Source organism: Zootoca vivipara, chromosome 1 (genome assembly GCF_963506605.1).
Source record: "Zootoca vivipara chromosome 1, rZooViv1.1, whole genome shotgun sequence".
Classification (NCBI taxonomy): Eukaryota; Metazoa; Chordata; class Lepidosauria; order Squamata; family Lacertidae; genus Zootoca; species Zootoca vivipara.
In genome coordinates, this window is record NC_083276.1 from 91,485,906 (window position 1) to 91,508,719 (window position 22,814).

At 42.9% G+C, this 22,814-nt stretch overlaps 1 protein-coding gene and 1 long non-coding RNA gene across 4 annotated transcripts in view; one reads left to right on the plus strand and one right to left on the minus strand.

Annotated features, from left to right (window-relative positions):
• Positions 1-6,598: 6,598 nt before the first annotated feature.
• On the minus strand, positions 6,599-9,680 carry LOC118091762 (uncharacterized). The gene is made up of 3 exons (XR_004693437.2): positions 9,544-9,680; positions 7,536-7,700; positions 6,599-6,691 (listed from the first exon to the last, which is right to left on the minus strand). It is a non-coding gene; the product is annotated as an uncharacterized LOC118091762 (long non-coding RNA).
• Positions 7,671-22,814, plus strand: part of SEC22A (SEC22 homolog A, vesicle trafficking protein) — a 33,950-nt gene continuing 18,806 nt past the window's right edge. Inside the window, exons 1-3 of one of the 3 annotated variants that reach the window (XM_060276313.1) lie at positions 7,671-7,744; positions 19,433-19,636; positions 21,770-21,933. In XM_060276313.1, coding sequence (XP_060132296.1) covers positions 19,455-19,636; positions 21,770-21,933 — 346 coding nt within the window. In that variant the 5' untranslated portion in view covers positions 7,671-7,744; positions 19,433-19,454. Of the gene's footprint in view, positions 7,745-9,562; positions 9,702-14,873; positions 18,274-19,432; positions 19,637-21,769; positions 21,934-22,814 lie in introns of those variants that run through there. The other 2 variants (XM_035129076.2, XM_060276355.1) reach the window with 2 other exon arrangements.

The following is a 22,814-nucleotide window of genomic DNA, read 5'->3' on the forward strand; positions in this document are numbered from 1 at the left end:
TTGTTGTTTATGAGAGAATTTTCCCCTTCAACAGTCCGGACTCATGATTTGCATTTTTAAAGGTCACATTTGCATGATGCATGCCCTGCCCTTGGGGTGTATGTGAGTTCTTCTGACTTGGAAATTTGTGAGTAGATTGATTGCTGCAGTCAAAGGACTCAGGAGTCAGGATATTGTTCTATAACATCCAAGTCAATTTCAGCTATCAACAAACCTGTGCCAACACAGCAGCTGGCAGCTGCCTTTCTGAGTGTCTGGACTGTGGACTGGAAACTACAATAGGCAGCAAATAGGTACATAAATGTATAATATTCTTCATTTAAATTATGAGTAGGAGGCCATTTTTAGGGGTGAGGGACCTCCCCTTGAAATGCATTTGTGTATTTTGAGATGAGTCAATTTGCCCTATGGGCCCCATATTTTTCAATTTTAGCAGCTTCACTATCAAGACTTGATCCCCCTTTTTCCAGATTCAGGAAGTCATATCTGATTAGCCCCTAAGTGGCTGTTGCTTTGAAATGGGTCTGTTTTCTGCAGCCTTCTGCAACCCACTGAAATCTTTGTGAATAAATGCAGGTAATGATTGAAAGCATGGGGGGAGGTTGTTTTGTACCTAAATCTGCAAGTGCTAGAACCCCAAGTATCTATAGTACTACATCAGTCATAAGCTCCCTTAATGTTCTCTGTTGAGCACTTAAATGTGAAAAGAAAAATGGTAGCAGGTTTGTTGGACCACTGCTTGTCTCCTGTCATCCTTATTTTTCTGCTGATACACTAAAGAACCAAGTGTTTACAATAAGAGTCAGTGTGGTGCACTGCATTCAAAGTCCCACTTGGCCTTGAAGCTGACCTGGTGACCTGCCTTGGTGGTGAGGTGCTGACCCTGCATGCTGTCTGAATCTCCTTAGAGGAAGAACAGGATAAAACTGTAATAAAAATGTCATTCTAACCAACCCCTGTTCAGTTGCTATCTAGTGACTCTTCCTGTCATCTCCACTTTCCCAGGGAGTGACAACAACTCCTTAACAGAGAACAGATTCATACAACTGAATGGGTCATTGGATGTTCTCAGGTCCTACCTCGTGTTTTGATGTGGAGAATATTATTCCTAAACACGATAACGAGGATTACTGTCTTTTTAAAATTATTAGCTCTAGTCCATTTAAAATAATCAAGGACTGAGCGTTTAAAAACCTGCCAGCCAGCAATTCTAATATGTAGTACCGTAACAAGGCTGACAGTCCTGAAAAAATCACGATGGAAATAAATTGGAAACCGTGAGTGGAAATAATTGGAAGACAGTGGTCTTTAATTATTTGAAAACCAATGAGGATATATAGCGTCTTTTTACAGTATTTGGTTCAGTAACTATGTTGCTGCTATGTGTTTACAGTGCAGACTTCTTTCTTCATAGTTTCACAGTATTTGTGCTTAGCATAGGAGCCAACTTCTAGCGGCAGAGGTCCCTTCGCCCCCTCCCCAATAAAATATTTGAAGGGTCTGTGCCCCTCAAAGTTGATGGGCACTGCCATTCAAATGGCATGCTTGTGATCAATAATGCAGGGCGGGGCTAACCTATCCCTGCCCAATATTTTATTTAGGTTGGCACCTCTGGTTGGTTCTTAGGCAATTGTGATTCATCTGCAGGTTGCTCATATTGTGATTATTGTCTTGCATGTCATTATTAAGTAGTAAAACAAAATTACAGGTACATTTGATGAAAATTTTAAATCATGTTAAAACATTTAAGTAAAAGTAAAATTCAGCATTTCAAGTAAAAAATGTTCAATTGCCATGCTCCCCCTCTACCATTATTCCACACTACCACATGCATTCCTGATAAATACATGGAGATGTGTTGTTACGACATTGATGCTAAATCAGAGATTGCAAATACACAGTACAGCACATTTGGGAGACACAATGAGCAGCCAATTGATAAGTAGATGCTCATGGCACACGTACATATACTGGAACATTTTTCGCCTGTATGTAGGTAGACACAGGGTAGTACTGGTGTCACTTTCCATGGCTGGCTAATGTCATATGGTTTAATTATTAATGTTTGAAAATATCAGCATGTCACCTGTCACAGAACAGCATAACTTCATTTGCTATGGGGCATTTGGTGCGTAGGCTCACTTGAGTATTTGTTGATACTGAAGATGGAGACGCTGGCAGGAATGGAGGGATGGTGGCAGCAGCATGAAGTAATTCAGGGGAAAGTGCACGATTTTTGCACTTTGGCACTTTTATGGGGACTATAAGCTGCACAAAATGAGAAAAATGGGTGAATTTGCTTAATGTATAAAGAGGATGCAGATCATGCTGTTAGTGCAGAATTTGGATTACCTTTCAACAGAATTTGAAGTTTGCAAGCATGGAGTACACACAATCCCGCTTACATGATTTTATCTATAATAGGAATGGTTTCCCCTGACGAGTCTTTTTATTAACACTCATTCATATGCACTGAAAGAAATAAAGTCATAAGCATAAATGGGACTGTTGATGAATGTAGGTCATTTTATTCTATTAATTTATAGGAAAATTATCTTTTGCCTAGCCCTTACATTGCACAAGAGGAAAATGAAAGGCTGGATGTCAGCTTCCTCTAAGCCAGCTGCAAGGTTCTCAGATTTATTCCAGGGCTTAATTCTATATTCTCCACTACCGTAGACTTCACTTCTGTTTACTCCCAGAGTTCATTTGCTACAGAGTCTCCTTCACACAGTCTCACCACAGCTGACATTCTTATCATCTGTGGTGGCCACTTCTCCGCCTCATCAACTCTCTATCTCATTTCCAGTCTCACGTGAAAACAATTTTTCTCCCTTGCCAGCACTTCTTAGTTTCTTTCTCCATCATAGTTATTATTGCACTCTACAACTGTATTTAACCTTATAACAAATTTTTGAAATGCACTCAGAAGGGAAGACCCTGGGGGGTAGATATCATTAGCTCAGCCAAATGGTTTTGAAGAAAGGACTAAAGATGAGGAGATTCAAAGGACACTTAAATTTGTTTATTAGATTTGGGTACTCTTTCCCCACTCCTACTCTCCCTAGTTCAATGAACTACCGGTAGTTCCATCATTTGTTCAGTTTCTTTTTAGCTATTCCTCTTCTCCCTTTCTCATTTGACAAAGATCCTATGTGGATAAATGATTTTGTATTTTTTTAAAACTGCTTTTTAAAGTCTGAGTGGGTAATAAAATAGTACCACTTTTCTAAAAAGAAATAAAAAGGCACCATGGGTGGGATAATAATAATAATAATAATAATAATAATAATAATAATAATAATAATAAATAAATAAAATTTATTATTTATACCCCACCCATCTGGCCGGGTCTCCCCTGCCACTCTGGGCGGCTTGCAACATACATCAAAATACATTAAAATACCACAGACTAAAAACTTCCCTAAACAGGGCTGCCTTTAGGTATTTTCTAAATGTCAGGTAGTTGTCTATCTCTCTGACCTCTGATGGGAGGGCGTTCCACAGGGCAGGTGCCACTACCAAGAAGGCCCTCTGCCTGGTTCCCTGTAGCTTTGCTTCTCGCAGTGAGGGAACCGCCAGAAGGCCCTCGGTGCTGGACCTCAGTGTCCGGGCTGAACAATGGGGGTGGAGACGCTCCTTCAGGTATACAGGACTGAGACCGTTTAGGGCTTTAAAGGTCAGCACCAACACTTTGAACTCTGCTCAGAAATGTACTGGGAGCCAATGTAGATCTCTCAGGACTGGTGTTATGTGGTCCCGGCGGCCGCTCCCAGTCACCAGTCTGGCTGCTGCATTCTGGATTAATTGCACTTTCCGGGTCACCTTCAAAGGTAGCCCCACGTAGAGCGCATTGCAGTAGTCAAGCAGGAGATAACCAGAGCATGCACCACTCTGGTGAGACAGTCTGTGGGCAGTTAGGGTCTCAGCCTGCGTACTAGATGGAGCTGGTAGACAGCCGCCCTGGACATAGAAATAACCTGCGCCTCCATGGACAGCTGTGAGTCCAAAATGACTCCCAGGCTGCACACCTGGTCCCTCAGGGGAACAGTTATGTTATTTATATTTTAGGGAGACTAGAGCAACTGACTTCCTCACAGGTAGCTCTCTCACCACCCTCGAGTAGCTAGCAGCTGAAGTGGCACTACAGAGGCTGGCATGAATGGTTAAAACAAAACATTTATTTAACAAACAGCAAAAGAACTGACTTCTTCATAGACGTTATCAGAGGCACACACAGACTTCACTTCTGACAGGAATAACTGACACCAACTGACACGACACACAGTCACATGACCCTCTCTCTCTCTTAAGGTGGAATGGAACATTACAACAAGTTATCCCATTCAGGACCAGGGAGTCCCCCACACCCACCCGCCTCCTGTCCCCCCAAAACAGTACTTCAGTCTTGTCAGGATTCAACCTCAATCTCTTAACCGCCATCCATCCTCCAACCGCCTCCAGGCACTCACACAGGACATTCACCGCACTCACTGGTTCTGATTTAAAAGAGAGGTAGAGCTGGGTGTCATCCGCATATTGATGAACACCCAGCCCAAACCCCCTGATGATCTCTCCCAGCGGCTTCATATAGATATTAAAAAGCATGGGGGAGAGGACGGAACCCTGAGGCACCCCACAAGTGAGAGCCCAGGAGTCTGAACACTCACCCCCCATCACCACTTTCTGGACACGACCCCGGAGAAAGGAGCGGAACCACTGTATAACAGTGCCCCCAGCTCCCAACCCCTCTAGACGGTCCAGAATGGTGTCAAAGGCCACTGAGAGATCCAGCAGGACTAGAAAACAGCTCTCACCTTTGTCCCTAGCCCGCCGGAGATCATCAACCAGTGCAGCCAAGGCAGTTTCAGTCCCATGATGAGGCCTGAATCCCGATTAGAAGGGATCCAAGTGGTCCGCATCCTCCAGGCGTGCTTGGAGTTGTTCAGCAACCACCTGCTCAATCACCTTACCCAAGAATGGTAGATTTGAGACTGGGCGATAATTAGTCATATTTGCCGGGTCTAAAGATGTTTTTTTAAGAAGAGGTTTAATGACCGCCTCTTGCAGCGGGTCATCCCTGAGACTCACAGAGGGAAGCATTCACCACTCCGCGGAGCCCATCGCCCAACCCTTCCCGGCTCCCGGATTCACCTCACCAGTCCTGTAAGTAGAAGCTTTGCGTGAGAACACCCACTTGCTCAGCTGGGCCTTCCCTTTCCTCCCTTGCACCCCACCTGCACCCCCCAAAATTAGCTTGTAGGACGTCAGGAAAAACCCCAAAGCAGAACTTGGGACAAAGGGGTATTGTTCTGTTTGGAAAGCTGAAATGCTTGGGCAAATTGAACGCTTGGAAGAGCTGTGTTGAATTTCACCCCTGGCCTTTCCCGTTTTCTTTGTTACATGCTATGAAAGTTTACCCATCAGTGTTTCATTTTTAAAAATTATAATTTTACAATCAAAATGCCTGTTTCCCCTCATTACTGTGAGACTCTAGGGCAGGCATCCCCAAACTTCAGCCCTCCCATCTTTGGACTACAATTCCCATCTTCCCCGACCACTGGTCCTGTTAGCTAGGGATCAGGGAGTTGTAGGCCAAAACATCTGGAGGGACGCAGTTTGGGGATGCCTGCTCTAGGGCCACATCCGCACCATATATAGAAAATAGTATTGTACCTCTTTAAACAGTCATGGCTTTCCCCAAAGGATCCTGGGAAGTGTTAAGGGTGCTGAAAGGGGAATAGAAGGTCTGAGTTCTCTGGTCCTGTTAGCTAGGGATGATGGGAGTTGTAGTCCCAAAACATCTGGAGGGCCAAGCTTACCTATGCCTGTTATAGCCCTATGAACTCCAACTCCCATCAGCCTTAGACAGCACAGCCTAATGGTCGGGCTACAGTCTGACAACACCTGGAGGGCACTACATTGGCTCTAGGTGAAGGCAGGAGACTTGTGAGGAAGAAGGGAAGAGAGCCTCAATAGCTTAGTAACAGGAAGTTTTATTCCATCCTTCCATGGGCATGTGACTGGCCTTTTCCCTCCATTCCTGCTGCCAGCCCTTAAGGGAGGAAAGCCAGCCCCTGTTGAGACTTGTTTCCCTGCCAGTCCAGCCTAATGTCAGCTGCCTTCCTCTTTCGTAACAGGGCAGGAAGCAGAACCTTGAAGGGCTTTGACTGTGTTGTTGGCAGCCATCCGGGGTCCCCAGGGTTCAACTCTAGCTCAGCCTAGCTTGATGAGCTGAATGTAGCTCTCAGTCCTTTTAATATAATCAGCAAATAGCCAAAATTCCTTCTACGATTAAATATATTCAATTACATAGCCAAACACGAATATAGATGGAGGGAGAAATTACCGGTAAGCAGGCAACGGTCTCCTGTGAGAACAAAAAGACCAGAAATGAGATGAGGAGTAATGGAATAAAACTTTTATTTGATAGAAGGGAGTGCAGGCAAGTTGCAACCCAGCTGAAGATAGGAGGGAGCAATCCTCTCATCACACTTCAGAAGGCAGAGCTTTCAGATAAACACGGTGCTCATCTGGGACCTGGGTAATTGGATATGGAGAATCCTTCTTCAAAGTTGTCAGTTCAAATCTAGTGCAGCTCAGTTATGATGGGGAGTTACTGAGATCTGAAGATTGTTTGTCGGCCTTTGTGAGATGTATTAGGTGGTCGAGCTCCACTCCCCAAGGACAACTGTCGGTATAAGAAAAACATCACTGTAATTAGTACAGTACTGATTCTCAGACTTATCTTCCAAAGATGATTAAAGTGTATATGAAATTTATATAATGTTTAAAGAAAAATTATTCTAGGCATTTACAAACAACCAAATAGCTCCATATTAGAGATGAGGAATTCACAACAATCATAATCAGTGGTAAAACAATTTCAATTTTAACTGTGATCTTTGGTCAGATCTGTTCCATTCAGAATAAAAATGTCTGCATAGTTCACCTGCAAGGCTGGTGCCAAATAATTAATTCTGGGTATATTTGGCACATTTAACACCCTAAAATATCTGGTTGCTTGGTTTATATAGAAGCTGCTAGGCTCATGTGATGTGTCTATGAGAAACCAAAGGGTAAAATCACATTGATGTTGCTGGCAAATTTCCCACTGACTTTAGTGGTGCTGAGCAGCAGTTTTGATGTTTGACAATAACAGATTATACACCATAAAATAATGAGTTTGTCATGATATTAAAAAAATATATCAAGGGACTGATTATTTTTCTGTGGTTGCTCTTCTGTATGCAAAATTATGTTGCTTGCATACTTTTATTCAGACATTTTGGAGGAATATTACTTTAAACATGCTTGTTATATATAAAAAGCATGTTTAAACAGCAAAAACACAATTTGGCATAATTTTATGCTTTTCGACGCACAGAATCATGACATACAAGACATAAAAGACGCACAGAATCATGACATACAAGATGGTGTGTTTACATGAGCTAATTGCCTTAGCTACACATGCATCTTAAAGATTCTCTTTCTTTCAGGGGGACTTTTGTAGTATAATGTTCAGCACTCACCTGCTATATCACTCTTATCATAGCAGCACATAGGTAGTTTTTATTCTTACAAGATGGCAAATGCGCCCCTTCGTCCTCCCCAACAGGAACCTGACAGTTTGTCAATTTTTCTGCAGGTTGTACACTCTTCTTCTTGGTGAGCCACAGCACACAACAACCTTGGTGCTTTGAAAGCAATACAAACATGTACAGAAAATCAATACAAACAGGTACATATTGAAAATATTTGAATAAAAGTATTGTCATACATTTCATCCTTAGGTTTTTCTGTTCTCCCAGTGTATTATACAGTATAGGGAAACTGTCTTTGAATTTTACTTGGGGAATTATCACAAAAGGATAAAAAGCAGGTGCGAATGGTCATCTACTGACAACCCTATTGATGCTTACTTGGAAGTAAGTCCCAGAATGTTAAGTGGGACTTACTCTGCAGCAAGTGCATTTAGGATTGCAGCCTAAGTGTGCATCCAGATACCTGTAACTTGAGTTGTGAGTCCACTGTGGATGAGTATTCACCAGTTTTTGTTCACCTTTTCCTTAAGAAAAAACCATCCTGGCTGCACTGTACGTAGCACTTATTGGCGAGCTGCTTACAACATCGTGAGGCTAAGTTTTTCAGCTTTTTTTTAAAAAAGATTAGCTTTACCCCCCCCCCCCAAAAAAAAGCAAGTGAAGAGTCCACCAGTACTCTACCTGGCAGTGGGCAAGAGTTACTGACCTTAAGAAATAAGGGATTTCTATCTCTGTTCGTAGCATCCCAATATAAAATGCATACACACCCCAATGAGAAATTTGTGCTATGACACTAGTTTTTAAATATGTCTATAGGCATCCTAATGTTCTCCATAAACCTTTAATCAGACAGTTAGGCTTTTAGCTTTGTGGAGACACCACTCAGATTTAATAAAGAAAAGTTTCTAAGTCATGTTTTAAAAATCAAATAAAATTGTGCCTGTGGTTTATATATTACCCTAGGCTCAGCAATCATAAAGCTAATATAATAACTATCAAACAGTATTGAAATGACTTATCACTGCAGTGGTGTAGGGGGAAATAATCTCTTGCAGATAGTATTGGCTTAGCCATAGACTTAGCCCACAGACTTGTCCATGTTTAGCCACGGATATAATTATAGTGGGTACTTCTGGGCATATACAGAATACCTTACCTTTCCTGTCTCCACACACTAAAAATGAAGGAATAGCCTTCAGTTCAGGTTGGGGTCCTAGCATACCTTTAAAGGCCACTTGCCCTCATTTCCACAGACAGTATTTTGAAAACACAGTGTGGGAGGGAGACATGTCGTTACATATATTACAGGAAGTTTATGAACGGAACCATCTCGGCTCATTTCCACCAGTGTCGATTATTCAAAGATAATTAAGATGTTAAGGATTTAGCTCTTGGTTTAAAGGCATTTTTGAGTGGGCATGAAAGTTTATTAAAATGACATTATCTGCTCATATTCTAGGTCAATTACTAAAAAAATATATTCCATATACCAATGTGCAACACCTCAAAATATATTTTACTATTTTAGAAAGTGTTAATCAATATCCAGTTAATTGTATACAGTAGTTTATTTATTTCGTTTGGGATCTTTCGATTTACAATTGCCATGTAAATCCCAAAATCTCAAAAGGCGCGCGCTAGTCCCTAATAAAGACAATACGATTATAACCAATAATAGCCCTCTTAGTTTCAAATCCAGGTGTACTGTTTTTGTTTCAACCTCTCAAAATCATGGTTTGGATTATACAGATTCTCGGGCGGGGGTTGTATGTTTGTTTGTTAAGGTGTTCGGCAATTTAATTAGCCAGCGGCACCACTTACTTGGGAGCAAGCCCTGCTGAATAGGACTTTACCTCTGAGCAGTATTGCGCCGTTCCACCATTATTCCCATAGGCAGATTCAGACCACACCCGCGACTCCGCAGACCAATAGCTGCTCCCGGAGCCATATCCCCACAAAGCAATGGAGGCTTAAGCAACGCCTTCCCCCTCCTTACCCCCGCAGAGCAATGGCGACTTTTACGCGGCGTCATGTGACGTTGGATTCTACGAGCGAGCGCTGTTGAGTGTGACGTGTCAAGACGCCCAAGAACGCTATGCGCGAGGCTGCGGAGCCGCGGTCCGGCTACGGATGCTGCCGGGTCGATTAAGCAAGGTACTAAATCCGATTCCCTCCCCACGCGCTCGCTGCAGCCCCGAGTGGTTGCCTAGCAACTGAGCCAGCTTGCCCGTAGGAGCGCGGGCCCTTTTTTGTGGGCCTGGGCGGAGGTGCGCCCTTCCTGTGGAGGAGGCGGGAGCAGGCATAGGGCTCCCTCCCCAGGGCGCAGTGGCCCAGGGACGTCCGCACAGCTGCGCCCTTTGGCACGTTCCTCGAGAACTGGGAGGGGACCTATGTGGCCTCCTCCTCCTCCTGCTGCTGTGTGCCTCTAGAGCCCCTTGGCCAGCTGGAAGTTCACCAGGGGAAGTTTTCTCTAGGGGTGGGGATGGGAGTTAAACGCTGCAGCTACAACTGTTGGATGTTTTGCCCGCCATGCAGCAATTCAAGGCACTGTAACTGTGCCAGAGGGCAAGGTGGGGGGAGAGAGGGAATGACTCTGCCCTTAAATACCTGAGCTAATGTAGCTGGGTGTGTGTTTGCGATTCGCATACCCCCCTCTAGGGTTTTTGGCAAAAGGCGTTTTGGGGAGGATTTGGAGAAGGAAGTGCTCTCGCATAATGAGCTTTGGAAACGGATGTATATTTAGGATTTTAGGCCTACCACTAAAAACTGCATTTCTGGGTGCCAGGCCTCTAGGAAGTTGTTGGAAAAAAGGATGCCCTTTGGTTTCCCTCCCTTGCCCTTCCAAGCAAGGTGCTTCTAGTGTGGGGTTGAGACTATTTGTTTGTTGCTTTATGATTTATTTAAATAAAAGGGGGTGAAGGAACCCTTCCCTCAGCCTTCCCTAATATGATACTGGGGGGTGGGGATGCTGTGACATTTTAGGGCAATTGTTGTAGGTATGGCTGTGGAAAGTTATTAAGTGGTTAGTAATGGTACAGTAGAATGATACAATTATAGAACTGCAGAGTTAGAAGGGATTCCAAGGGTCATTTAGTCCAGCCCCCTGCAATGCAGGAATCACAGCTAAAGAACCCCTGATGAATTGCCATCCAGCCTCTGTTGAAAAACCTGGAATGAAGGAGAGTCCACCACATCCTGAGGGAGTACATGCCAGGAAGTTCTTCCTTACCAGTGTGGGTTAGGCCTCAGCTTCTTGAGCGTGCTGTTATTGCATAATGAATGTAATAATACTGTGGCAATTACTGATTTGGCCATATGGTAATCTGAGCTGTGTATCCCTGAGGTTACATTAATGCAACTCTCTTCATATGGTAACATTGTTCCGTGGTTTAAACTCAAAAAGCCACAAGAGTATTCCTCTTAGTTTGCTAAGTTAGTTAGCTACCGTATTTGTATGTTGGTCTTCAGCTAAGTAAAACCAGAGCAGTTCACAAAATACAATAGGATAAAATACATATTAAAACCATTATAAAATTATACCCACTGCAGCCAACAATAAATACTATTTCAAGCTGGGTCTGATTTATGGAATATAGAGTTCTTTAATTGTTATGTATTGTTACCGTACTTTTCCTTATTTTATGCTCTGCTTTATGTTTATGCTCTTAAAATTTTGTAAGTTGCTTAGGAAGTCTGTACGTAGCAAGCAGTTATTAAAATAAAATAATAATAGTCAGAAAAGGCTGAGGTAAAGAGCTAAGTCTGAGGCAGGTGTTGGGATCCAACAGAATCTGCACCAAGCATATTTCAGGGCAGAGGGAGTTCTGTGGAACATATACAACCACAAGAAAGGCCCTTGCTTAGGTTGCTGCATTCTGTGCCACAGCCAGTGGTGTCAACATTAGGAGAGCCTCCTTTGATGATCTCAACAAACAAGTAGGTCTATGGAAGCAAATGCTCCAGGCTCCAACTTGTATTGGCAATACAATGACTAACTTCCAGGTGGGACTTGCTCATAGGTAAATGTACATAAGATCTTAGCTTTTGTGATGCTCAGAGATAGGGAACCTATAGCCCTCCATATGCTGTTGGATACCAGCTTGCATGAGCCTCAGCCAGTCAGGGACAACTGTAGTTCTAGTCCAGCAATGTCTGGCTAGCTACAGGTTCCCTACCTTTGCCTTAAAGTATGGGGCTGTCTTCCACCTTTCAAGATATGGTTATTGAGACTGGAAACGTGAGCATAGCCTAGTGAAAATATGGTTCAGAGCTATGGCAGCTGCATTTGTGGTTATAGCTTTAAAGCAATGGAGATCCAGCCTATTTTATTGTAAATAATTAAAAATAAAATAACAGTCCGTTGTTAATGCAAGCCCCTTTTAGGTTGCTGAAAGGTCTGCCAGTCAACACAATTGAACACATTATTAAGTAACAGATTTCAGCCATTTTACTTGCCTATGTGGGCTTATGAGGAGCAACATAATAAAATGTTAGCCAGACAACTATAATATCTGCCAGTATTGGCACATGATTTACTGCCTTCTGTGTATCACTATGTGCCATAATACAGACTGTCTATCCACAGTATTAGTTTAAAAACAATTGTCATGTATCCCATTATTTTATAGTGGTACCTCAGGTTACAAACACCTCGGGTTACAAACACTTCAGGTTACAGACTCTGCTAACCCGGAAGTAGTACCTCGGGTTAAGAACTTACCTCAGGATGAGAACAGAAATCGTGCAGCAGTGGGACAGCAGCAGCGGGAGGCCCCATTAGCTAAAGTGGTACCTCAGGTTAAGAACAGTTTCAGGTTAAGAATGGACCTCCGGAACAAATTGAGTTTGTAACCAGAGGTACCACTATATTTATTATGTTTCTGAGAAAGCCGAAAGTTTTTTAAAAGGATGTATTCATACACATCTCAAATTTAAATAGGAAAAAAATCATTAAAACATAAACATAATGAAACTAAAGGACAAACCTTATAATAAGGAAAGGGATTTTGCTTAATAATACTTTGTTCAGCATTTCAGCAGTTTCTAAGCCATTTCCATTCTTCTCCAAACACATCAATTTTGTTTCTCTTCCCTAACACAAAAATACATCATGTAATTTTATTGATGATTTCTTTGCCCCATAATTTTCTATACCATTCTTTCAGAGATGGAAAAAAGAAATGGTCTCCTTAGTTTTCCAGTATGTTGCAAATAAAAGTATAGCTGAACAGTGCCCTTTTCTTTCAAGAATAGTTGTTTCAGAAAACCTTAAGGCATAATCCTAAACAAACTCACTAGGGAGTAGGCCCCATTGAACAAAATGTGTTATTATTTTTTGGTTTGGTGAAATATGAGCTTAAGTATATTGTTATATTATTAGCAGAATTTGTGACCAATTTTTTGTTCTTACACACTTGTCCCCCAATAGTCTGCAAAACCCACCTTTCTTTCATCTTGCTTTGAACTTATTTTACTACCATTAGAATGTTAGACAACACCGTGATAGTAATTTATAGAAATTGTCTGAGTACTAAATATTTTCACTCAAATATATTTCTGTAAGGTTACTGACAGCTTAACTTTTAGGGTTTCCCATCTGGACCCTCTTCTGTCCCTATATGTAAGCCATCCTTACTCTGAACCAACTTGCATGCTTATTCAATGCTTTGCTGTGCACGTTTCATTTTCTGAGGGGCAAACTAGATACAGTATGTCAGTCTTTGCCTTTAACATACAGTGGTGCCTCGCTAGACGAATGCCCTGCTAGACAAATTTTTCGCTTAACGAATAGGTTTTGCGATCGCAGGTTGCCTCGCAAGACAACGAGGTTTTCTATGGCTGCCACTTCGTCTTGCGAAGCATGGCCATAAAAACCTCCGATCACAAAACCTACTGGGCATTCCTCTAGCAGTGTTTTTCAACCTTTTTTGGGCAAAGGCACACTTGTTCCATGAAAAAAATCACGAGGCACACCACCATTAAAAAAGTTAAAAAATTTAACTCTGTGCCTATATTGCAGTTATCTAAATACATCAGAGTTGACCCCCTCTTTATTTTTATTTCTTAAAACTCCTCCGCTGTTTGCAATCTTTTTCCAAGGCAAGCAAGGCTCCCTTCTGCCCTCTCTCAGTCTGTTTGGAATGTTTCTTTTAAGCGCCTCTTAAAAGTATCTTTCTGAATGCCATTCAAGTATCTCTCTTTTTTTTATCTCTTTGCACTTCTACAGATACACATAGTCTCTTTAATTCTGAAGAGTTGCAGTAGGGTAGAGTTGCACCAACCTTTTATGCAGGTCACGGTTCTTTCTTATTTCGGAGGTTTTGCCGCTTGTGCGCTTCAGCAGCCAGGGTTTCTCAGTGCGGAAGGGAGAGAGTTGCAGCCGGCGTCTGTGATCCCCTTCTGGACCTCGCAGTCCGTTGCGGGAACCCCTCCAACGCCCTGCAACCCCTCTTTAGGCAGGGAGTCCCCCCTGTTCCTCACACGGGAGTTTGAAGCCTCAAAACCGCCCGTTTTCACCCCACAAAGAGTAGCGCTCCCCGGACTTCGTCAGGGAGCATCTGGAGCGGTCCGTGGCAACCCGGAAGTCCCCCGGCCGGCTTCCTTTACGGCGGGTCAGCGCCCTCTAATGGCGGCCGCCTTCTCGTTGCGGCACGTGACTAGGCACGTGGCAAGGCAGCAAATCGCCCTTCTCGCCGCGGCACGTCGCGGCACACCAGCCAGCGTCTCGCGGCACACTAGTGTTCCGCGGAACAGCGGTTGAGAAACGCTGCTCTAGCAAGGGGAACCAGCTATAGCGTGGGAAGAAGGCAAAAGAAGATGAGCTGTCAGCGCCTCTCAGCTGATCTTCCTTTGCCTTCTTCCTGAGCTGCAGCTGGTTCCCCTTTGTGTTCCACTGGTCTCTGCCGGTTGCCGCAAGCAGTGAGGGGCAACCGGCAGAGACCAGTGGAACACAAAGGGGAAATACTGTAGTGCGGGAAGGGGGGGGGGAGAAGCGGAGGAACGGATCCAATCCGCTTTCCCCCCACCCCGCCCGACACAGCGGGGATCTGACGGGGCTTGAGAAGCCTCGTCCGATCCCCGCTGTGTAACAGGCGGGGTGGGGGGGAAAGCGCCCGACACTTGTCAACCCTGCCAAGCAGCACCCGCCACTCTTCTGCTCCGGGGGACGGATCTGAAGAGCGGCGGGCGCTGCTTGCCAGGGCTTCAAGCAGCACCCGCCGTGCTTCGGCTCCGTCCCCCGGTGCCTTAGCGTGGCGGACGCTGCTTAACAAGCCCCGGCAAGCAGCGCCCGCCGGCTCTGTCAGGCAGGGGGGAAGCGGAGGAACGATCCGTTCCCCTGCTTCTCCCCCTCCCCCGCTGCCTGGCACACAGCTCTCTTGGCTGGGGAAGGCAAGCAGGAAAGAGAGCAAGCGCCTGCCTGCCTTCCCCGCCGCCAGTCCCCCGGAGCCCATAGGAACGCATTGATTAAGTTTCAGTGCATTCCTATGGGAAACCGGGACTCGCTAGACAAATTTTTCGTAGGACGAATTGAGTCCTGGAACGAATTAAATTCGTCTAGTGAGGCACCACTGTACAGATTTTTTAAAAATGCTATTAGCAGCTGTCTGGATGGCTGATAAATATTGGGGTGGAGGAGATGTGGAGGGAGAGTTTATCCATTTCCTGCCTTCTTGTAGTTACAATGGAAATAATTTTGGGAAAACCCGTAAAGTTCTCATTGGGACTTTGGGAGCTTTCCCCTAATGCAGAGAGCACATCTGGAGAATGCTCCACATCTGCTGTGATCCCAGTGATTTTCAGTCCCCTCCCAAGTGGATGGTTAGTACATTTTAAGAGGAGTTTAAGTCATTGCATAGTTTATCCCTGAGCAGGGGCCAATTTTGCCACACATTTGAAGGTGTAAAGCCAAGGAAACTGACCAAGTGATTGAGGAGTGGTGCTCCAAAACAAATATGGAGTGCTGCAGCCTGCAAAGATGTCCTCACTCTATTGAGTGGAGCTGCCTTCCTCATAGAAAAAAAACAGGGATGATTATACACGTAGGAGCTCTACTTGTGGGTGGCAGTGCATATGGTAGTCTGTCTCAGAGCTTTTTAAACTGTTGCTATTATTTCACACACTGGCAAATCCAAGTTACGCAATTCAAGTTGATGAGGACTCTTGTACAACAAACCCACTCTTTCCTCCAAATCAGACATTTCATGATAAGGAAAGTGATTGGATGCACCGGAAAGTGGGGAATGATGATCGCTTGACACAGTGTCATGTAACTTCCCTGTATGTTAATCACAATGAATGCTCTAAACTCCACACAATCTTTGTGCATATTAATAAGGATAAATGTTCAATAAACAGTTCATCTGGAAGCAACCAGAGTATTTCTAAAAGTGTAAGATGTAAGGATGAAGATAACAGGATAATAGCATTCTCAGATGATATACATAATAGAGGAGCAGCTCACAGGCAAATTTAATCCACAAGCACATTTTATATCATGCAATGAGGTATGAACACGGTTTCATTTAGAACCCCTTTGACTAATGATATGAGATAGGGCTGTAGCTAAATACAGCTTTCTGCTACTATCATCTGGTAATGCATGAAAAACAGCTTGCAGGTTTTAGGAAGGCTTATCTTTTGGAAGAGTGACTAATTTGCCTTTGCATAAATAGGAGTTCAAAGGAAATGAATGCTGTTTATCCAGGATTTAGGGAAGATTTTGTAAAATAGATCTAGTCTTGTGAAGCTCTAACCATCTCCAGTTCCCTAGTATTTGTGATTTTTTTGTTTTTTGTTTTGTATCTCTGGTTCTAAAATACAAAGAAAAACATACTGAAAAGGAGAATCTGTACTAGCTTTATATGTTGCAGAATTGTTTCAAAATAACAGAAATTGCATTATATAATCAGGTCACCAGAATTATACTTTGTTTTCTCAGCTAAGATTAATTTTGATTAATGGAAATTTGGATAAGGAAAGGAGGAGGAATCTCTTTCTAAGTAGAATAGTATTAAGACTGAACTCATGGATTTTTTTATTGTATGAAATTTGTTTATACAGTATGCAATCTTGTAAGTGAACTGTTGGAACACATGTTGCATCTGTGAATTATAGGCCATTTAAACTGACAGATGTGCAGTTAAACTATTTTAGCCTCATGAACAAAACTAGTCTAGAACACACCATTACATTGCCTTTTAAAAATTGTTTTTATTAAAGGATTTTCATGGTTAACAAGGGTACATACAATGTCTCTGTTTTCAGAGGTATGTGCCTGTAGTGGTGCAATCTCTCCAGCATTTAGGTGAGGTTCCTGGGTGTATCAGTGCCAACTTCCGAGGTGTTAGGTACCATCTATAAATTAGTTTCGAAGTCAGTTCTCTTCTTTTGGCTGAGATTGACTTAAAGGGTGGTTTAGACCATAGTTTAAACAAAGTTTTAAACACAGTTTGGTGGGGTCTTGAGTAGTAGTTTGTATATTGTGGATACCATCCCCTTGCTGTGCCCCTCTGTTGTAGAAGTTTTTCGAAGGTGTTCAGAGTGCTTTTGCTGCTGGGTTATTTAAGAAGGTGTGCAGTTGGTGCTGGGTCAGCCAGGGTATACAAAGTAGGGGACACCTTGTTTTCCCTAGTTTGTCTTTTATTTTTTTTGTGTTAGTATGGGTTTGACTTTTTTGTAGAAGTCTGTTAGGCTGTGTAAACCTTTGACTTGCCATGTTTTTGTTTGGAAGCTGTGGGCTGCATAGTGGAATATTGGGGTGGTGGCCAGGGGGATGAATAGGGTGGGGGCACTTCACCTGCTTTCTCCTTCCATACTTTAAGCATGGATTGTGTGAACCTGTTTAGTGTTGTGAGGATTTTATTTCGTTTGTTTCCGAGGAATGGACACACTGGTACTTCCAGTTGCATTTCTCTCCATGTGCAACCGTTGTTTTCTTTTAAAAAGCTGACAAAAATAGCTTTGTGTTAAAACACTTTGGCTGGCGCATTCATAATGCTTCTTAATCATTCATAATGGTTAAGAATTCATGCGTGGCCCACAGGTTCAGACACAACCTACTCCTCTTGGTTGTGAATTTTCCTCTCCCTTTCATTTTCAGAGCTAACCCATTTTACATTTGTACTGTATCAAACTGCAATTTGCAAATATGTTTGTAACCATGGTGGGTTCATGAGCTGTAGTTTGAACTAAATGTGGCTTCGTTCCATTAATGGCATTTAAAAGTAACTTGCTACTGTTTATTCTTAGGGCAGTGTTTTGGGCAATTTCTTATACATAAGAAATTTGGCGGGCAGGAGTAAGGACTATGGTATTCAGTGAATAAGTGACATATTTGCATCTGATGTTGCTGGGTAGCATTCTATACCCAGGGATCTACAATTTTGGGCTGGCTTGGCAGCTATGTCAAAAAAAAATAGTTTCCTACTCCCTGCCTATCATCTTCCTGCCACCTTCTTTCCAGCTGACATTCCCTCTTCCATCCACTGGCCTTTCCCAAGGGAAAAGAGAAATTTACATGCGGTGGGGTTGAGTGTACTTGAGTGCTGCTGCTTTAATGTACCCACAGCATCTTCAGGGAACAGCATGCAACCCTGGAGATGGGAAGCAGTGCAGATCACAATTCACAAACTGTGATAATCCTTGCCCAGTTCTCCAGGTTGACCAACCTGAGGGTGGTGCCGAGTGGAATTGTGGGAGTCTGTAGATACCAAAAGCATTCTGTTTGGTAAGTTTCACAATGCTCTCCTAGTTTTATGAGTACTTTAAAGAGAAACTTGAGTGTTTCTTAATTACAGTTTGGGATATTGTACAAAAAGACTGCCTAGTAGGCATTTTAAATGCCTGCAATGATTTATTACTAGAGAAACCTCTGCATTATGAATGTTTTAATAAGCTCATCCTGTTTTCCACATATTATGAAGTATCATATATCTCACAGCTAGGAATAATATCCAGCTAGGAGCAAATAATCCCATATGCCAAGAGCAAACTCATTCTCCAACTTATGTAGCCCCCAAAAGCAAAAGAGGAAGGTATTGGCAGGCTCTGTGTTTAAAGGAGGGAGGCTAAGTCAGCTCAGTGAACCATGTGATGCTGGTTGACTGCTGGAGGTGGGGAATGCAAACTAGTGAGGAGGGGAAATGGAATGGACTATTTTGGAAAAGGCCATGATTGGTTGGTTGGTTGGTTGCCTGGATGGCTGGCTGGCTAGAACTCTGAACAAGAGCACTCCACACTGCAATATTTTGTTGCAGGAGTTATAAATGAATGCAAGCAGGATGACAGCCAAAGCAAGGACACTGGGAAACAGGAGGGGAGGCACCAGCATGTTCAGGAGAACTTCATTGTTTGCAGACATACAAAAGTCTTTAGCAAAAGATTCTTAGGGAACATTCGGTCTCCACAAAACAGTTCAGTTAAGGCTGAGTATGCTTAGTAGTGGTCACTCATTGGGTGAGTGAATGGAAAAGTGGGGGGAACAGAATGGAGCAGCCCGGATGAGGCTATGGCTGGCTGGAATATTGTACAGAAACACTTTACAACATTTTGTTGCAGGGCCCACTTATATATTTCAGTGATGATGCAGTTTTGTGTTTGGAACAATTTGTGACTGCTCTTCTTCCCCTAGTTGTGGTGACAGAATTACTTTTATGATGGCTTGCTAAATGTCATATGAATATAAGAAATAGGATTAGGTGCATAGGAAGTCAGATCCAACTTGCTCAGTTTTGTGTACAGTACACTGTCTGGTTGTGGCACTCCAGAGTTTCAGATGGGCTATTCTCAGGGGTTGAACCAGGGATTTTACTAGAACCCCGAGATGCACTTACTGGAAATGTAGTGAATGAAAGCAAAGGTAAATCAAACTCTGTATTCTGTTTCAGATTTTCCTTGTGTCTGCTGGCAATGTCCATGATCTTGTCTGCCTCGGTGGTCCGTGTGAGAGATGGACTCCCTCTATCTGCTTCTACTGATTATGAGCAAAACATTGGTGTGCAGGAGTGCCAAAAATACTTCAAAACTATTGCAAAGAGACTTTCTCAGCTTCCAGATAGATGCACACTTCATGCAGGACTGTATAACCTAAAGTAAGTTCTATTTGGGATTTGTCTTTTCTATGCAACAGCATTTTATCTTGTTTCATATACAACTGCTGGCTGCTATAATAGGGAGTGAAACAACTATTTGGTTTTTTTGGGGAAAACTAGGTTAGCTTTAAGTGATGATGCATTTTCATAAATCTTAAGTATGAAGGCATTTGTACAACTTCTTCATTCTTCATACACACATACACACACACACACACACACACACACACACACACACACACCATCCTCAGAGATCCTGTTTTGCATTCCACTGCCATGAGACAGGGCCTTTTTGGTGGCAGCATCTCAACTGTGGAACTCCCTCCCAAAGAAGGTTAGGTTGGCGCCATCTCTGATATCTTTAAAACAAGAGGTTAAGACATTTTTCTTCTGCCAGTCTTCTAGTTATTTTAAATTTGTCTCTTTGGATCCCCATTTTTGTCTTCAGATGTCTCCTAAAAGATATATAATTACTCATCTCCTTGACATCTGATGGGAGGGCATTTCACAAGGTGGCAGCCACTACCGAGAAGCCCCTCTGCCTGGTTCCCTGTTGCTTCACTTCTTGCAGTGAGGGAACCACCAGAATGCCCTTGGTGTTGGATCTGAGTGTCCAGGCTGAACCACGAGGAGGGAGACATTCCTTCGGGCATATAAGGGCAGAGTAATCAGAAGGCATATCAAGTGATTATTTTGATATAGTGGTCTGACATAAACCCTAGTATATCATAGGCAGTCAAGCCTTGGACTACCCTTCTGGAAACAGAGATGCTTTTCCTTTGAAGTGTTTATGAAATGAATCTAATGGGGCAAAATATGCTGTGAACACATGGTGGGAGCAGTAGTGTGATGTCATAGCACATTATGCCATTTTGTTCCATTGGTTGTTTACCTTTAGTTTTTGAAGCATATCAGTTGGGACTTCACCTGCTGAGTGTTGGGCCACTCCTGGCTATAGTTTTTCTTTAATTTCCTACAGACTTCAATATATTTTGTGTCTACGACCATGAGTTTGTTGGCAGTGCCTTTTCTTTTTGTCCAATAGGTTATAGAAAAGCCCAGCATGCCTTATGCACACCTATATGGACTATATCTGGATTAAATTACAGCAGTGTACAGCAGCCATAAAACCATGTGTATCTTTAAGCTGAAAACATAAATTTCAAGCCTTTCTCATTGCCTTCATTTTTCTTGTACCATACTTTGGAATGGTTTAATTGAAATGAGTTTGTGTGCGTGCTACAGTGTGTACCGTATGTTTCATGATCTTAATAATTAAGTGGGTCCTAGACCAAATGGGAAACGAATTATTTGTAAGTAGATGCAAATGGGGTTGGGGAGAGAATCAATATTCACAGTTCAAAAGTAGATAATTTGTATTATCTGATGTGTACATTTCTGGTACTGACCTTTATAAACAAACTTCCCTAAATATTCTTGATAAATCTCTGATGTTTAGTATACCAATATATATATATATATATATATATATATATATATATATATATATATATATAGTGTCAGATGTACAGTATGTACCTAAAATTGTCCTGGAATTATTGTTTTGAATGGCACACGGAATGATGAACTAATGCAGTGTTTTAACGGAATGTTTAATAATAAAGAGTGTAAGCGTATGCCAGAATTTCAATTAGATCTGGGGAGTTTTCCAGCTTCTGATGAGTTCTTTTAATGCAATGCCATCACTGAATACTGACAAAGAAGCATCATTGCTAGGGCAGGATTTCATTCTCTGGCTCATAAAGATAATTCTGATGAGCTTTTTTGATTTGGGTTTTGGAATGAATATGTCCTTTTATGCACAACCAATAATTAAAACATTCAGAGGTTAAAGAGGGGAAGTTCACTCTTTGATCTGTTTCCTCCTTCCTACTTTAGAAAGGAAAAATCCTCTTACTCTTTTGCTTTTTACTTGTGGTGGGACACACCCGGGACCTTTTCCTCTTGAAAACAATGTTACAATTTCTCATGAATATTGATGCTTTCATTACACTCAGAGCCATTTTTTCTTGTTCTTACAGCACAGAGAGCTGCTCTAGTCAAGCTGTAGATGTATGAATTTAATTCTGAAACGTTAAACACATTTTAAAATGTTTTTGTTTTGTTTTGTAGTTTTATTAGTTCCTTGGGAGTAAGTTACATGATGCTCTGCACTGAAAATTACCCCAGTGTCCTGGCCTTCTGCTTCCTGGATGAGCTTCAAAAGGAGTTCATCACAACATACAACATGATGAAGACAAATACAGCTGTTAGACCATACTGCTTCATTGAGTTCGGTAAAGGGGATTCACCACTTTCTTTAATGACGGACTTGTTTTAGATCAGGCATCCCCAAACTTCGGCCCTCCAGATGTTTTGTACTACAATTCCCATCATCCCTGACCGCTGGTTCTGTTAGCGAGGGATCTGTTTTAGATCATATATATACTAGCTGACCCGGCCACACGTTGCTGTGGTTCTTTCCTGTGATCCCCACCCTGTCCCGATCCATGACGTATCCTGCCCCTCCTCCCTCCACCCCGGCTCATCCCTGTGTTTCGGTAGAATACCCTTCACTCTGTTGTCCCTGGGGAGTGTTGGCCCCTCCCCCATGTATCTCCATACCTTGGCCCCCACACTTGGAGAAGGAACTGTCAGTTTCTGGGTTCCATTTCCCAGTATTTACTTTTGTCTGATGCCCTCTGTTGTCCCCTCCCCCCTGTATCTCCATACATTGGCCCCTGCGCACGCATCGTGAACATTTCTATATATTTAGATTAAGGATCGGGGGTGATGATGCGCCCTGGGACCCAGAGAACTAATTTTAAAATCCCGACCCGGGGGGGGGGGTGTCAAATAGCAAAACCCCACAGCCCCGTAGCAACAGACAGGCCCAGACAGAAGGAGGGGGGTCATATGGGCCACTTGGCGTGGGCTTCTGAATCCAAAGGGGGCCTGGGTCAGAATATTCACAATCAGTAAAATGAAAAAAGTAACAAAAGGGTTAAAAACAGGGCCACATTATCTACCTGGCCCGGGCCTCTGTCTGGCCTTGCAAGGGCCTGACAGCAGAAGGCACGTTCTGAAGCACCCGAGTTGTTCAGTTCCATAAAAAACCCAGAAAGTGGCAAGGGGAAGGTAGGGGATTGTAAATCGGGGGTGGGGGGAATATCTGAGG